Source organism: Elephantulus edwardii, unplaced genomic scaffold (genome assembly GCF_000299155.1).
Source record: "Elephantulus edwardii isolate Elephantulus edwardi_28Jun2011 unplaced genomic scaffold, EleEdw1.0 scaffold00070, whole genome shotgun sequence".
NCBI classification, from domain to species: domain Eukaryota; kingdom Metazoa; phylum Chordata; class Mammalia; order Macroscelidea; family Macroscelididae; genus Elephantulus; species Elephantulus edwardii.
Window position 1 is genome coordinate 16,363,716 of NW_006399820.1, and position 13,830 is coordinate 16,377,545.

A 13,830-nucleotide genomic window follows, 5' to 3' on the forward strand; every position below is an offset into this window, starting at 1 on the left:
CTTGGAGGCAAGGATTCTAAGGTTTCGTCTGACAAACTTTGGACATGTTGCAAGTAGGGACAGGTCCTTGGAGAGGGACATCATGCTTGGTAGGGTGGAGGGAGAGCGTAGGAGGGGAAGGCCCTCTATGAGGTGGATTGATTCAGTGACTTGGGTAATCGGAATGGGTGTATCAGAGACAGTGCGATTGGTACAGGACAGAGCAGAGTTTAGGGCTGTTGTACACAGGGTGGCTATGAGTCGCAAGCGACTTGATGGCACATAATAACAACAACAACAAGGCACCTGCCTTCAAGAAACAAAAAGTCTGCAGGAACCTTACAGAAGTTGAGCCGAGTAGGGCATGCGACTGCAGAGCACAGAGCCATGGTCACACCTCCATGAATGACAAGGTGTCCACCCCACTGACCACCCAGCATTCACACAGGAACCCAGCCTGAACATGGGGGCTTCTTGCACTAACAGCATGAGTGTGGAGAAGGGCATGGTGCCAAAACAAGGTCCCTTACTGCTGCCAATGTTTTTCTCATGGATTTTTAAAACTTCCTTTACTTCACCTCTCCTATTTTGCAATAACCACCCCCAAAGAGTCACCATTGAGTAGACCCTAAATCATGGTGACCCCGAGAGGACTCTGCGGTTTTCACTGTCTGGTTTTTTGGAAGTAAATCACCAGATCTTTCTTCTGAGGCACTTCTGGATGAATTCAACTTGCTCTGACTTTTCAATTAGATGTTAAGAGTTGAATTAAACGCCTTCTGGCTGTGAATATAAAACAAATCCTCTGCAAGAGAGTGACAGGTGTTAAAGGGTTGAGGAGTCTCCAGCAAGCCCACACCTTATTTTACATTCAAAATCTTGCTGATTTCTAATCTTAATAGTATAGTTATTCACACTTCTTATGGATTGCAGCAGTGTGGAAGGTAGGTAGGCAATATTACAACAGGTTAAAATTACTAGTTCCTCAAATAGTATTACAAGAATACTATGTTTTTCTGGAGGACATTATGCTGAGTAAAATACCTCAGTCACAAAAGGACAAATATTGCATAAGGCCACTGTTGTAAAATGGTACTGATATCAGGGTTGAGGGAAGACAGAGAAGGAGGCGAGGAATGATGTATACTGCATTGAAATACATGAGAGAAAGAAATGTTTAAAAGAGATACATGATTGGGTATTATTGTCATGACAGGAGTCCAGAATGAAGGCTGCACAGTGGAGTGGACTTGGGGAGAGGGATTGCATAACAATGAAAGAGTTTTTCTCTTTTGCTTTTCAAGAAGAAGAGTGAATTGGGGGGAAGGGGTGGGCAGGGAGAAAAGTGCAACAATGAAATGACTGGAAACCCTAAGTCTCTGTAAACTAAAATTAATAAAAGAAATTAAAAAAAAAAAGAATACTATGTGTTTTCAGAGTTGGAGGACTAGGTCTTCTGACTTGCATGGCCAGGCACCATGAGAGCTCTTGTGGGGAACCAGGCCATTATATCACATCTTACAGTTTGTGTTCCCACCTTCTAAATCCAAGAAACATTCCCTTTTTAAAGAACATGTGCTCTTTATCTGCTGCTTTAGAGGCCACTGATGGCTCCGTGGTAGTATCCTTGCCTTCCGTGTGGGAGACCCACGATCGTTTCCAGCCAATGCACCTCACACAGTCACACCTGCCTGTCAGTGGAAGCATACATACTTCCAGAGCTACCAGACAAAGCTGCACCAAAAAGTATGAGTAATCTGTATCTTAGAAAACATCAGCCTGTGAAAACTGTTGATCTGAATCGTCTGATTCATAGTCAATGATCCGTGTAGCGCAGAATAAAGCAGTGTTTTTTCACTGTGGGTTAGGGGCTGACCTTAAGCCGGCAACATCTGCTGCGTTAGCCTTGATGAATAAATAAATGTCCCAATCCACAAAAGCTTCCCAGTTTAATTACCCAAGTAATTCTTCATGGTAGTGGCCAGGCATCATTCATTCATTCCGTGTTCATGATTTTGACTAGTGTCTGGGCAGACCACTGCTGGGTCCCTTCTTCAAGATGTCATCACAATCAGTTAATTAATTGATTGTTACATAGGAATACTGTGTGGTCCTTTATAGAAAATAGTTATTGTTCCCCTCACTATGGGGGAAACTCGAATCACTCTTATTTCAAACCAAGACCCTGTGCTATACCACTGTTCAAGGTTTTGGCTGGCTTCCGGTGAAAGGCTGACCTGTCAGTTTTAAGTATGTAACTTTCCAATAAAACATCCCAGGGAATTTAAAAATCAATCTGCAATTGCCTTGAGAGAAACCAATTGGGCAAGGTGGGGCTGAGAAGGGAAAGAAAATGGATGGATGGAGGTAAACAAGAAACCAGAGACAGTTTCTCAAGACTCTGTAAGTCCTCCAACAGGTGGTCATCAGGTGTCAACTACAACTCAGAGTGGCCCCAGGAACAACAGACCTGAATCCTGCCCTAGCCTGTGCCATCCTCCTCATCTCTGACACACCTGAGCCCACTGCTGCAATCACTGGGTCAAACCACTCTCAAAGATCTTCTTCTGCTTCGCTTTCCAAGCATGATGGCCCTTTCTGAATAACTCCTCCTAACAGCATGCCCAAGTATGTGAGATGAAATGTCACCATCCTTGCCTCTAAAGACCACTCTGCTTGCACTCGACCCCAGACATATCTAGTTGGTTTTTTGGCAGTCTAGAGCCAGGAAATGTTCCTTCCAAAGGCACAATGAAGTGGGGGGAGGGAGGAAGGAGGGTCACCACAACCTGGTAAAACATCAGCTGGGGAACCAGTCATTCATGTTCTTTTGTCCAACCACTTCCTTTTGTTCTCTTCAAGCAACACAAACATAGAAGGAGAGGATCCAGCTCCTCTAACGTTTCAGAGGCAGCTCTTCCCTGCCTCAGTTGTCCAGGATATTAGCAACAGACTTCACCTATCTGAGAAAACCAAGACTACTTCAGACCAAACTGCTGTCTAGTTAAAGCCGACTCAAGGCGTGTTTGCCATGTGTTAACTGTGTGTTTCAGCATCGAACTCCACTCCATAGGGTCCTCAATGTCTGCGGTCTTACAGAAACAGATTGCCAGGCCTTTCTTCTGAGGTGCTTCTGGGTGTGTTTGAATTGCCAACATTTCCATTAGTAGCGGACTGACTAAACCTGTCTGGGAAATGGAGACACCCCAACTCCCCCATGCAGCTAGATTCCTACACAGGGAAACTCCAGCACTCAATTCTTAAGATATATTAAAGTGAAACCATTTTCTTAAAAAAAGAAAAGAAAAAGATGCCAATGTTAGTTCTAACAGTGAGGTTATGAGTTCTGGGCAGCTGGGCTCTGGCCACTGACCCGATCAGCGTCCTGCGTCCAGGCCTCAACAAGGCACTAGGGAGAGTCCCAAGGCCTCCTGGTGGCGGGACTGGGGAGGAGGAGGCAGCATTCCACCATTCTTAGCAGCAGCAGCTCTTACAGGATAGCCTAGGGGGAGATGGAGCAAGCGGGTGCATGTGGGAGCATCCACATAGGCTGCGTGGCACTTGATCGGCACGGTTAGCTGAACACGGTGTTGTGCTGCTGGGTCACCCGGATGAAGGTTGCCCGCCTGCTCAGCTCTTTGAGTTTAGCGGCCCCCACGTACGTGCAGGTCGACCTCAGTCCCCCGAGAATATCCAGAATCGTGTTCTCCACACTCCCTTTGTAAGGCACCTCCACAGTCTTGCCCTCTGAAGCTCTGCAAGAAAAAGGAATTTGGGGGGTTTCCTTTTTACCCCCCTCATCTCCCATTGTTTAGAAGCCAGCTAGAATTATCCCATCTTCACACACAAATAGCTAAGGGTCTGCCTGTCAGCCTCCCCTTCTGGCTCCACATTCACAGTTCCTTCAAGAAGCAGGCCTTGCCAGAATTTCAGATGCACTCATACCTCCCACACACAGAACTGAGCGTCAGTTCTGGCTGCACAGGGCAGGGTGAGATGTCGTGAGCCATGCCTGATGAAGCTGTGGACCCAGATCCTGTACGGCGAGTGACACTCTTCCCCTCAGCAATGTATCTCCACCGTGCACCTATGAGAAACCCACTCCACCTTCTTATCCTCTCCGTAGATGTATATCCTCCCTCCACTACGCAGTCCCCGGGTGTTGCAAATTGATTAATATGCTCAGCTGCTAACAAAAAGGTTGGAAATTCAAATGTACCCAGAGGTGCCTCCCAAAAGAGCCTGGCTATCCACTTCCAAACAAAAATCAGCTTTTAGAGGACAATTCTATTACGACACCATAGGGGGTCACTGTGAGGCTATGGCAATGGACCATGAATCTATGGGAATAAAGAAGCACCAAGCCAGTGACGTCCAGGAACTCTACGCAATATTTCCTCCTCTCTGTGCCCTCCCACATTAACAACTGGAAAAGCCCAGAGGTTCACTCTGCTGCGAGCCAGCTCTACTCTCAGAAATGGAGTTCCTATCAAGGTAACAACCAGGAAGAAGATGATTTAAAAAAATGGACAAGCCAATCCCTAGTTATTTTTGTGCGAACCTCCTCCAGCACCAGACAGTGACGCCCCTCTAACACCGTGCCTGTATTTTAGGGGTGTCGAACATGCAACTCCAGCTCTCAGGCCTGGACACTCACATGTCACTGCACCTTTTATCCTGGGCTTGTTTTGACACCCAAACCTGGTAGAACCAGAGTAACATTAAGAAATCTATGCAACCTGCAACTTCAGTGGGTTTTAAGTAGCATCCTCCACAGCAAACCAACAAGTTGTTGAATCCATTTGGAAATCACCCTACGTGTGTCGGGATCAAGTAAGGTTTTTTCCTCAGTAGTCTTTCCAGATCTTTTTTCTTGCTGGAGTTGAATCTCCAACCTTTTGGTCTGTAGTCTAGTGCAATAGTCATTATGTACTACCCAGTAAGGTTTGGTAATTGATTGGACCTGGCAACCAGCACAGGCACTAAGCAATATCACATCACCTTCCTTGAACCTTGTGTCCCATTTTCTAGAAGGCTATCCAATAACATTGCTGAATTCCATATATCAGCCTTCCTTGATGCATAATGCAAATACAGGCTAGACTCACTTTTGCAGGTGCAATACAAGAAGAAAATCTGGAAACTATGCAAAACCATAGCCCTCATCTAAGGGTCATATAATCTGAACATACCAACAGTTACCCAAAACCTGGAATTTTCTCTCTTCAATAGGAAAAAATAGCATCTCCTGGTTAGAAACTCACTAAGTACAATTCCATAAGGGTGTTAACTTTCGTTTCCTGAAAGCTACCCCTGTGAGCCCACCTGAAGGGGAAATCCACCCACTTAAGCTACTGGTTAGAAGGGTTAGCTTACTGGCTGTTCAGACCCAAAAAAGGACAAATCCAAGTTCACTAGCTAGACACAGGGTGGTTCAGGTCACCACGCTGTGTGTACAGAGAAAAATAGGTGTGTACACATACTTGAAATGATTACCATTTGTTTTCTTAAGAGATGTCCATGGGACTTAGCCAGATTCTAGTCATTGCTCTTCTACTAACTGGCTGTGTCACCCTTTCCAAAGTCATTTATTGTTGATGCTTCCATCTTTTCATCTGTAGAACGAAGGCACTTTGACCTGCCCACCAGGGATAGCACGAGCACTAAATGGTTAATGATTGGGAAGGAACTACCAAAGCATAACTAACTCTGTCTTTGACATTCAACTGAATGTCAAAGTAGGAGAACCATTCCTAGGAAGAGTTCATTGTAATGAAGCAGAAAACTACTGCTGGGGGGTGGGGCCAAGCTGGGAGGAGGAGGTAGAAGGAGGCGGGGGAGGAGGAGGAGAAGGAGGGGGAGGAGGAGAGCAGGGGAGGAGGGAGAGGGAGAGGAAGAGGAGAGGAGGAGGAAGAAGGAGGCAAGGGGGAGGGGGAGGACAAATAGAAGAGAGAGGAGAGGCAGGAGGAGGAGGGAGATGAGGAGGAGGAGGAGGGAGAGGAAGAAGATGAGGGGAAGGAGGGAGAGAATGAATAGAAGGGAGAGGAGAGGCAGGAGGAGGAGGGAGAGGAAGAGGAGGAGGAGGAGGAAGAGGAGGAGGAGGAGAGAGAGGGAAAAGAAGGAGGAGGAGGAGGGAGATGAGGAGGAGGAGGAGGAGGGCGGCAGGTCTGCTACTTCCAGCAGCCTTCAATCACGTTCTAATTCCTCCCTGTGTTGGATCTGAATCAACTTCCAAAACTGACTCTTGAGGCCCCCGAATCTTTTCTGTTATGTTTAAACCCTGATGAAGTGACAGCTGACTTTTCTTTCAGCTCCTTGGCTCCCAGCTGTGCGTGCTATAGTCTAGCTGGCCTTCCCCCATTTCTAACCAGTCTTAGAGCCCAAAACAGATCCAACAGCTAGAGGGCAAAATATCTATTCCAGGCAAAGTATCTAGTTCTCACTTGACCACGTGGCTGCACTTACATAACACCACACGGGAGACACTGGCTGGGCCCTCACACGGCGGCAACTGTTCATGCAAAGCATGAAGCTTCCTGGCCACAGGCCCAAGCTAGTCACTGAGGCAGGAACTCCCTCCAACACCCCCTAACAGACAGCGTTAACTTCTACTCTCCATTACCCCTGAAATAGAGAGACGGCCTTCTGAGGCTTCCTGTGAAGGAGTTGCCATCTTGATCCTGATTGAGGCCTGCAGGATGAAGGCATGAAAGCACCCTGTCCCTGTCCCTCTTTTATGACCTGCCCTTCCTCATGCTGTAACAGAGGAAAATGAGAATTGAAGCTGGTCTACCAGAACTCCAGAAGACTGCTATGGCAACAACACTTCTAAGGCCAGTAAAACACAGACATCAACCCTTCTCCCACCTGGAAATCTCAGTTGAGGAGGAGCTGAGGTTTTTATCTCTAGCTTATCAAATGCATCTGAATCCTCCCTGTGCTCAAAATGAGCTTGGTGTGGGTAGTGGTGGGAAGTGGAGGGTGCCAGCCAGGGGGGAGTTGGGGATTTTTTTCTCCCACATCAGGGGACAGAACCTGCATCCAAGCAAGAAGCCTGCAGCATCCCAGAGGAAAGAGATTAGCTTATCCCAGCTGACCTTCTTCTGAGGCTGGAAAACCCTCTATCCTGTCCACTTTGTGTCATAGGGCATGAGTGCTGATCTGCAACACAGCGCTATGGAGTAGGGCAAGGAAGTGGAGGTATTCTGACACTGGGTTCTTAAAACACACAAGCGAAGATTCAAATGGAAGTGCAACAGAAAAGGTCAGATAATCTTCCAGGATGATGGATTCAAAAATTTAAAAAAAAAGATTAGCAGAAGTAAACACTTCTTCTGTAGTAAGTGATACAATCAAAGAGCTGAAAATGCTGCCAGCATTACCATCTTGGGGGGGAACCCCAAAACCACCTGATGACCATGTGATAATGGAGACCACATCCAACCTAATTCTTGCAGCTTGAGCTTCACATTTACAGAAGCTCTGGCCAGGCATCAAGGCCAGTGGGAAGGCTCACCAAAGCCTCAGCAGAGGACAAGACAACCTTCTCAGCCACCTTTCAGAAGTCTGGAGTGTCACCTCCAAGGGGTGATGGAATAAGAGTCATACATGCTTACACATAGCCTCCTGCTTACCCCTAAGTCAAACTCACATCCATCTCCAAAATACTTTTGCTCAATACTTCCTTTGGAGGTTTCCAAATGCTGCAAGTTCTAGCTTGGATAGAAATTCAAATCAGCTGCCACTAAGTTAATTTCAACTCAATGCAACCCAAGGTGTGCCAGGGCAGAGAGCACAGCTGTGCTCCCTGATTGTTCAATGACGGAGTTTTCCCAAAGATTGCACCAGACCTTCTTACCAGAACCTTTTTACTTTGGAATGGACTAGAACCTTCAACCTTCCAATCAGAAGCCAAATGCATCAACCATTTGCACTAACCCATTAGCACTGGGTAGAAATTACCAAGAAAGGAAAAAAAAATCCCCAACTCACTAAGTGGTAAGGTGGTGTGCTACCCGTCTAAAGGCACAAGGTTTGGAATCTGCCAGATGCTCCATGGGATAAAGACGGGCAATCTCATCCTGTGAGATTTACAGCCTCTGAAAACCTGCTACAGTGTCAGCTGTGAGTTGTTGACGGTCCTTAACAACAACAGCAACAACCACTGTCATTGGCTCTATTATGATACACGATGACAGTCCATTGACTTCCTAAGGCGGTAAATGTTTATAGAGAAGACTGCCTCATCTCTGTCCCACTGAGTACCTGGTAGATTTGAACAGGCATTTTTTCAGTTAACAGTCTAACACGTAACACACTACACTACCAAGGTTTCTGGGTAGACATTGTTGTCGTTGTGTACCAATAAGTCTGAACTGACCACAGCTGACCCTCCAGCAGGTTTTCAGAAGCAATTAATCCCATGGGAGGTGACTGCCCATCTTTCTCAGGTAGAATGACTGGCAGACTTGAACCACATGCCTTCAGCACTGCAGCACAGCTTCTTGCCACTAGGCCACCACAGCTGCCTTAGAACTATTTAAAACAGAAGCAAGAAACACTTCCTCGATCCTCCCCACAATAGACTTGGTGTTCTTTCAGACCTGTGCCCATCATGTCCGGATGTGAGGCCGCTGCACTCACCTGTACTCAGCCACCCCGCCTGCATGCTTCTTCATTGCTGTGTCGGAGCTCATCCCGTAGAAGAGCTTGAGCTTCTGCCCATTCCTCTCGATCACCTCTCCCGCACACTCGGTGTGGCCCGAGAACATTCCTCCCAGCATGACGAAGTCGGCTCCAGCTCCTGAATGCCAGCAGTGAGGGGGGAAAGGAAGCAGAGGACTTAGGGGCGCCAGCTCCTCTAAGAGCAGCGCGCTGCCCAACTCACCCCCCAACAGCCACTACCACCTACGGCCAAGAGAAAGGCTCAGCTTCTCCCCTGCGGAAAAAAGCCCCCCTATCGTGCAAGCACACACAAAGTGACCAAGGGTTGAGAAAAACAAAAAGTGTCATCAAGTCCACTCAGTCTCGTGACAGACCCCGGTGAGTCAGCAGAGAACGAGGACCCAGATATATAAATAAGAAATGTGGAAGAAGGAGCAAGGGAGCCTATTAAAAGCCCGACCTGGAACAACCTCTACAGAGTTGCCTTGACGTCCTCCATTTGGCCATCCATATATTTGCAAGAGGACATCTGAGATCTGCATCGGGCATTCAGCACAATGGCAAGGCAAGTTGTACACAGACCCAAGTGGATAAGGCATGAGGGGAGGGGGCCTCTGCACTTTGAAGCAAGCTTTGCTGACTCCTCTTTTCAGGATTATTAACACAAACCCTGGTTCTGCGGCCCTCCTACCACCTGCCATGACTTTAAGGGGACAAGAATGACTGGTGTCCACTGCCCCAGGAACAGGACACCTGGACCTCAGAGCAAATATAAAACATGAATCAGCAGGAACAGAGAGCACTGATCTATTTAAAGAATGCTTTGAAGTGGCTTCCGGTTTCTTTAGTTTTTCAATATTTTGCAGCCTTCTTTAATCAGTGTTTTCCCTGGCACTGTCTCTCTCCTGCTCCAAGCCTCCAGCACTTAATGAAAGGAGTGAAGGGGAGAAACATAGGCCACAGGGGAGCAGAGCTCCCTCAGTGTGGCCTGAACAATAATCCAAGGGCCTGGACTCATATTCCGATCTCTCCTCTACAAAACACACTGTTGTCATCCATATGAATCATTGTATGAAGCAAAATGTAATGAATCATTCATTGTATGCAAACCAATATAAAAAAGGTGGGGGGAGCCTCATTGCCATCAAGTCAATTCTGCCTCATAACAACCCTCCACTGGGTTTCTAAGTCTGCAAAATCTATACTGGAGGAAGTTGCCCATTTTGCTACCTTCGAGTGACTGGTGGATTCAAACCAATGACCTGGTTAGCAGTCGAACACGAGGTGCTATGCTACCAAGGATTCTTTAATTCTTTATAAGACCAGCCACTTTGAGTGTTGGGAGCTCCTATGGGCAGAAAGTAACTACCAAATATCTGAGGGGAGCACATAATGGAACACTCACCCATATTGAGCTTATAAATCAATATTAAAATGTCCTTGGTTAAAGAGCCTCATAAATAAGGAATTAGCAAGTACAGAAAGAAATCTTGTGCCTTGCTCGGCCTGACTGTGTGTGTCACCTTTGCCTTGTTACTCACCTTTCTGAGCCAGTCACCTCAACTATAACACGGACCGACTGGGTTGTTGTTGTTGTTGTTATTGTTGTTATGTCCCATCAAGTCACCAGCTATTCATAGCAACTCTATGTACAACAGCCCTAAACTCTGCTCTGTCCTGTGCCAATCTCACTGTCTTCGACATACCCATTACCCCAGTTACTGAATCAATCTACCTCATAGAGGGTCTTCCCCTCCTGTACTGTCCCTCCATCCTCCCAAGCATGACGTCCTTCTCTAAGGACTGGTCCCTCCTTGCAACATGTCCAAAGTATGTCAGACGTAGCTTCAGAATCTTTGTCTCCAAGACCACAGCTAAAAATCTATGATTTGATGTTGTTATGTACCATTGTACGCTTCAGGCAGAACTGACCCTCCAGCGGGCTTTCAGAGGCAGTGAATTACACATTAGAAGACTGCCCATTTTCTCCCTCAAGCAGCTGGTGGACCCAATCCACTTGCCATTGGATTGGCAACACAACTCTTTACCAATAACTCACAAAAGCTCCCTAAAATCTAGGATTAGAATGGAGTTAAATTAAGAAGATTTCCCACTTTTATTACATTCTCTATGGATGCTTTGAAACCCTATTGCTAAGAATACTGTCCCAAGGAGTCTAGGAGATGGGAATCACTTTGAGTATTGAAAAAGAAAAATCAGAATTCCTAAGACAGAAAAGTTATCATCACCAGAGAATGGAGACAGGAGAGAGGGGAAGAAGAGAAGAGAGAAATAAAGGACAAGGAAGAAAGGATGTATGAATGGAGTGTAAACTTGACCTTGGCTTCAGGAAAGGGGGGTTGGGGACCTCTCCAGTTTTACTTTTCACTGTGCTGTTTCCCACTGCTCCCTCCCACGTTAGTATGGAGCCCTCAACAATGCTGTGAGCTCTGACTAACGACCACAGTTTACAAAGGTTACTTGGCTGTACAGGTTTAATAGCTATTTTCTTTTTAGCAGAGACTGTGGGCTTGCAAGGTGTTTTTCCAGGAAAACTCCGGGGACCGGCTTCAAAGACTCACAGAGCCGAGAGACACTGCTGCCCCCTGGTGGAGTGCAGGCTGCCCGTCGTCGGGTAAGAAAGGCTTCCCTATCTTCTCAATGATGTCCCTGAGTCCAGTCTGACCGCACACTGTCCTAATGAAAGGCTCCCTGAGACTTCTGTCCCTCGGTCTGAGAAGGCTGTCACTCCCAGCATGTAGAATGCTCCCCTCGTCATCTTAGGGCACTTGGCCACCACCAGCCAGAATCAAACTGATGCCAGGATTACAGGCAAATTGGGACTCCACTGCTCTCTACACAGTCCCGTACTCCATCCAGTCCCCACCCAACTCCTGCCCCGCAAGGCCGCCCTGCCCACCCATCCAAAAGCATGTTGCAAAGGAGCAGCTGCAAACAGTAAGGAGGCCCGTCCCTGCCGGGGTCTTACCGAAGGCTTTGGCGACATCTCCTGGACACGTGCAGCCTCCATCCTTCAAACAGTAAACAGCAGGGAGAGGAAGTCAGTGGGAGTCTCTCGAAAAGTGGCTGCAAACTCCTCCCCCAGGACCTGTGTCTGGGCGTTTGTATCCACCCTCCCCACTGCCAAGCGCCCAGGCCTCTGAGCTGTGCCTCTTGCAACCTCTGAGTTGCTTTTATTCCCCGCCTTGTACTTTCCGTTAGCCAAACCAGTGATCCTGTCCTGTGGGGCCGCCCACTGCCTGCCCTGAGTTCCTGCTCTCCAAGGGGCTCTGACCTCGTCTTTAACTGTTTATAGAACCTGTGACAAACCGGCCGTCCACGTCATCCACACCTACCATCCAAGTATATCATGCAGAAAGCACTCTTTCCAGTTGTTCATTCAATGGTCACTTTTCCCTCCCTGCTCAGTGTGAGGTGAGCTTTATTTAGCACAAGAGGTAAATTATTTTAAGAGCCCAGAAAAAGATATGGAGTTAATGCCTTTGCATTTCCAGCCAGCCCACGTGTCTCCTCTCCACCTTCGTTGAAAATACCCATTGGCCTTACAAATCAAATGCCTGTCCTGGGCAGGGACTCTCTCCCCACAGAGAACACATCCTGGCTAGTGTCACTAGCTATGTGTCTGTATCTTAAACACCAACAACAACTATGCTTTCCAGGATGCTGGTCCCCTAGATCTCCTTACAAACACCCACTACCATCAAGTTGATCCCACTCAGGGGTAGGGCTGCCTCAGTGAGGGTTCAAGGCTATAAACTCAACCAGGAGCAAAGGGCCTCATCTTTCTCCCACACAACAGCTAGGAGGGATTTAACCACTCACTGTCCAGTTAGCAGTCAAATGCTTCCCCTTGGTGTTAACCTAGGTTCCCTTTACAAACACAATAGGTACAAAATGGCAAGGCTGCTCCCTGCTTTTTCCCTGTTTGACATAAAATGAGGAAAGCGGCATCATCACTCAGTGAACTGACTTGTAATATTGCCCCCCTCCCCTCAGCAGACCTTGCACCATCGCAGACTACACAGAATCCTTACCAGAATTAGTAAGAGAAGATCTTCACCCTGAAACCCACAGCGTCCCTTTTCAGCAGGAAGTAGCTAAGAGAATACGCCGTCCCCTTTTCCTTATGACTCAGGGTGAAGTCTCTCTCAGGGAGGAGTGATAGGGAATGGCAAAGGATACACTGACAAAGAAGATTAATCAGAACTGGCTTTGACAAGCACTGTGGCATTTGGACAAGAACAAACTGGGAGGAGGGTGGAGAGAGTGGTGCAGCAATGAATGAGTGGAAGCCCAGAATCTCTGTAAATGTTTATGAAAATTAATAAAATATAATTATAGAAAATAATAATAATAAAAAAAAAGAATCCTTACCAGAATTCCATTACTGTTAAGTCAATTCTAACTCTTGGCGACCCTACAGGGCAGAGTAGAACATTCTACAGTTTCTGAGGCTGAAACGCTGTGGGAACAGCCAGCCTCATCTTTCTCCTGTAGAGCAACCAGTAGGTTTGAACCAATGGTCTTTTGGTTAGCAGCCCCAAACCTTTCTCTTTTAAATGGAATAACCCTTCCTTTGCTCTGCCGTTTCAATTTAAAATGTGACACCTAAAACCAACTCTAAGCCATAGGCTTCAACCTTCTAACCACAAATAGATTTAACACATTCAGGCTGCCATTAAATTAACATGTAACTTAAAAACAACAACTCTGCCTCAGTCTCCGACTCACTCACTTGGGAGTATTTATTTGTGAATGTGTTAGACAGTCTCATGTGAGAAGCTAAAAATACCACATTATGGCGGCCTGTGATGAGCCCTAACTCAGAAACCCTGCACTTCTGAGACAAGGAAATGCTTTCTTCTCTTCCCAGGATGAGTCTAGATGTTTGCAGTCAGTGCTGAGTCATGATGTGAAAGGAATCTGATTTTTTAGAGCATTGTGTATACAACTTCCTCTGTTTACATGTGGCTTCTGGATGCACTTATGAAATAGACAGTATCGACCACATGGTACTGAAAGACAAAAGTGGTCTGCTGCCTACCACATTCTTTTTTTAAAAATAGACTATTTTATAAATTATTATTAATTTTTAAAAATTTATTATTAATTTCAATGAAAATTTACAGAGACTTTGGATTTCCATTCATTCATTGTTGCATTTTT

General features: G+C 46.6%; 1 protein-coding gene across 1 annotated transcript in view; it reads right to left on the reverse strand.

Annotated features, from left to right (window-relative positions):
* Positions 1 to 3,553: 3,553 nt before the first annotated feature.
* The window catches only part of GMPR (guanosine monophosphate reductase), a gene marked incomplete at its 5' end in the record, with an annotated part of 49,233 nt that continues 38,956 nt past the window's right edge, over positions 3,554 to 13,830 (reverse strand). The window contains 3 exon segments of the mRNA XM_006903607.1: positions 3,554 to 3,734; positions 8,623 to 8,782; positions 11,633 to 11,675. Of these exon segments, the coding sequence (XP_006903669.1) occupies positions 3,554 to 3,734; positions 8,623 to 8,782; positions 11,633 to 11,675 (384 nt within the window).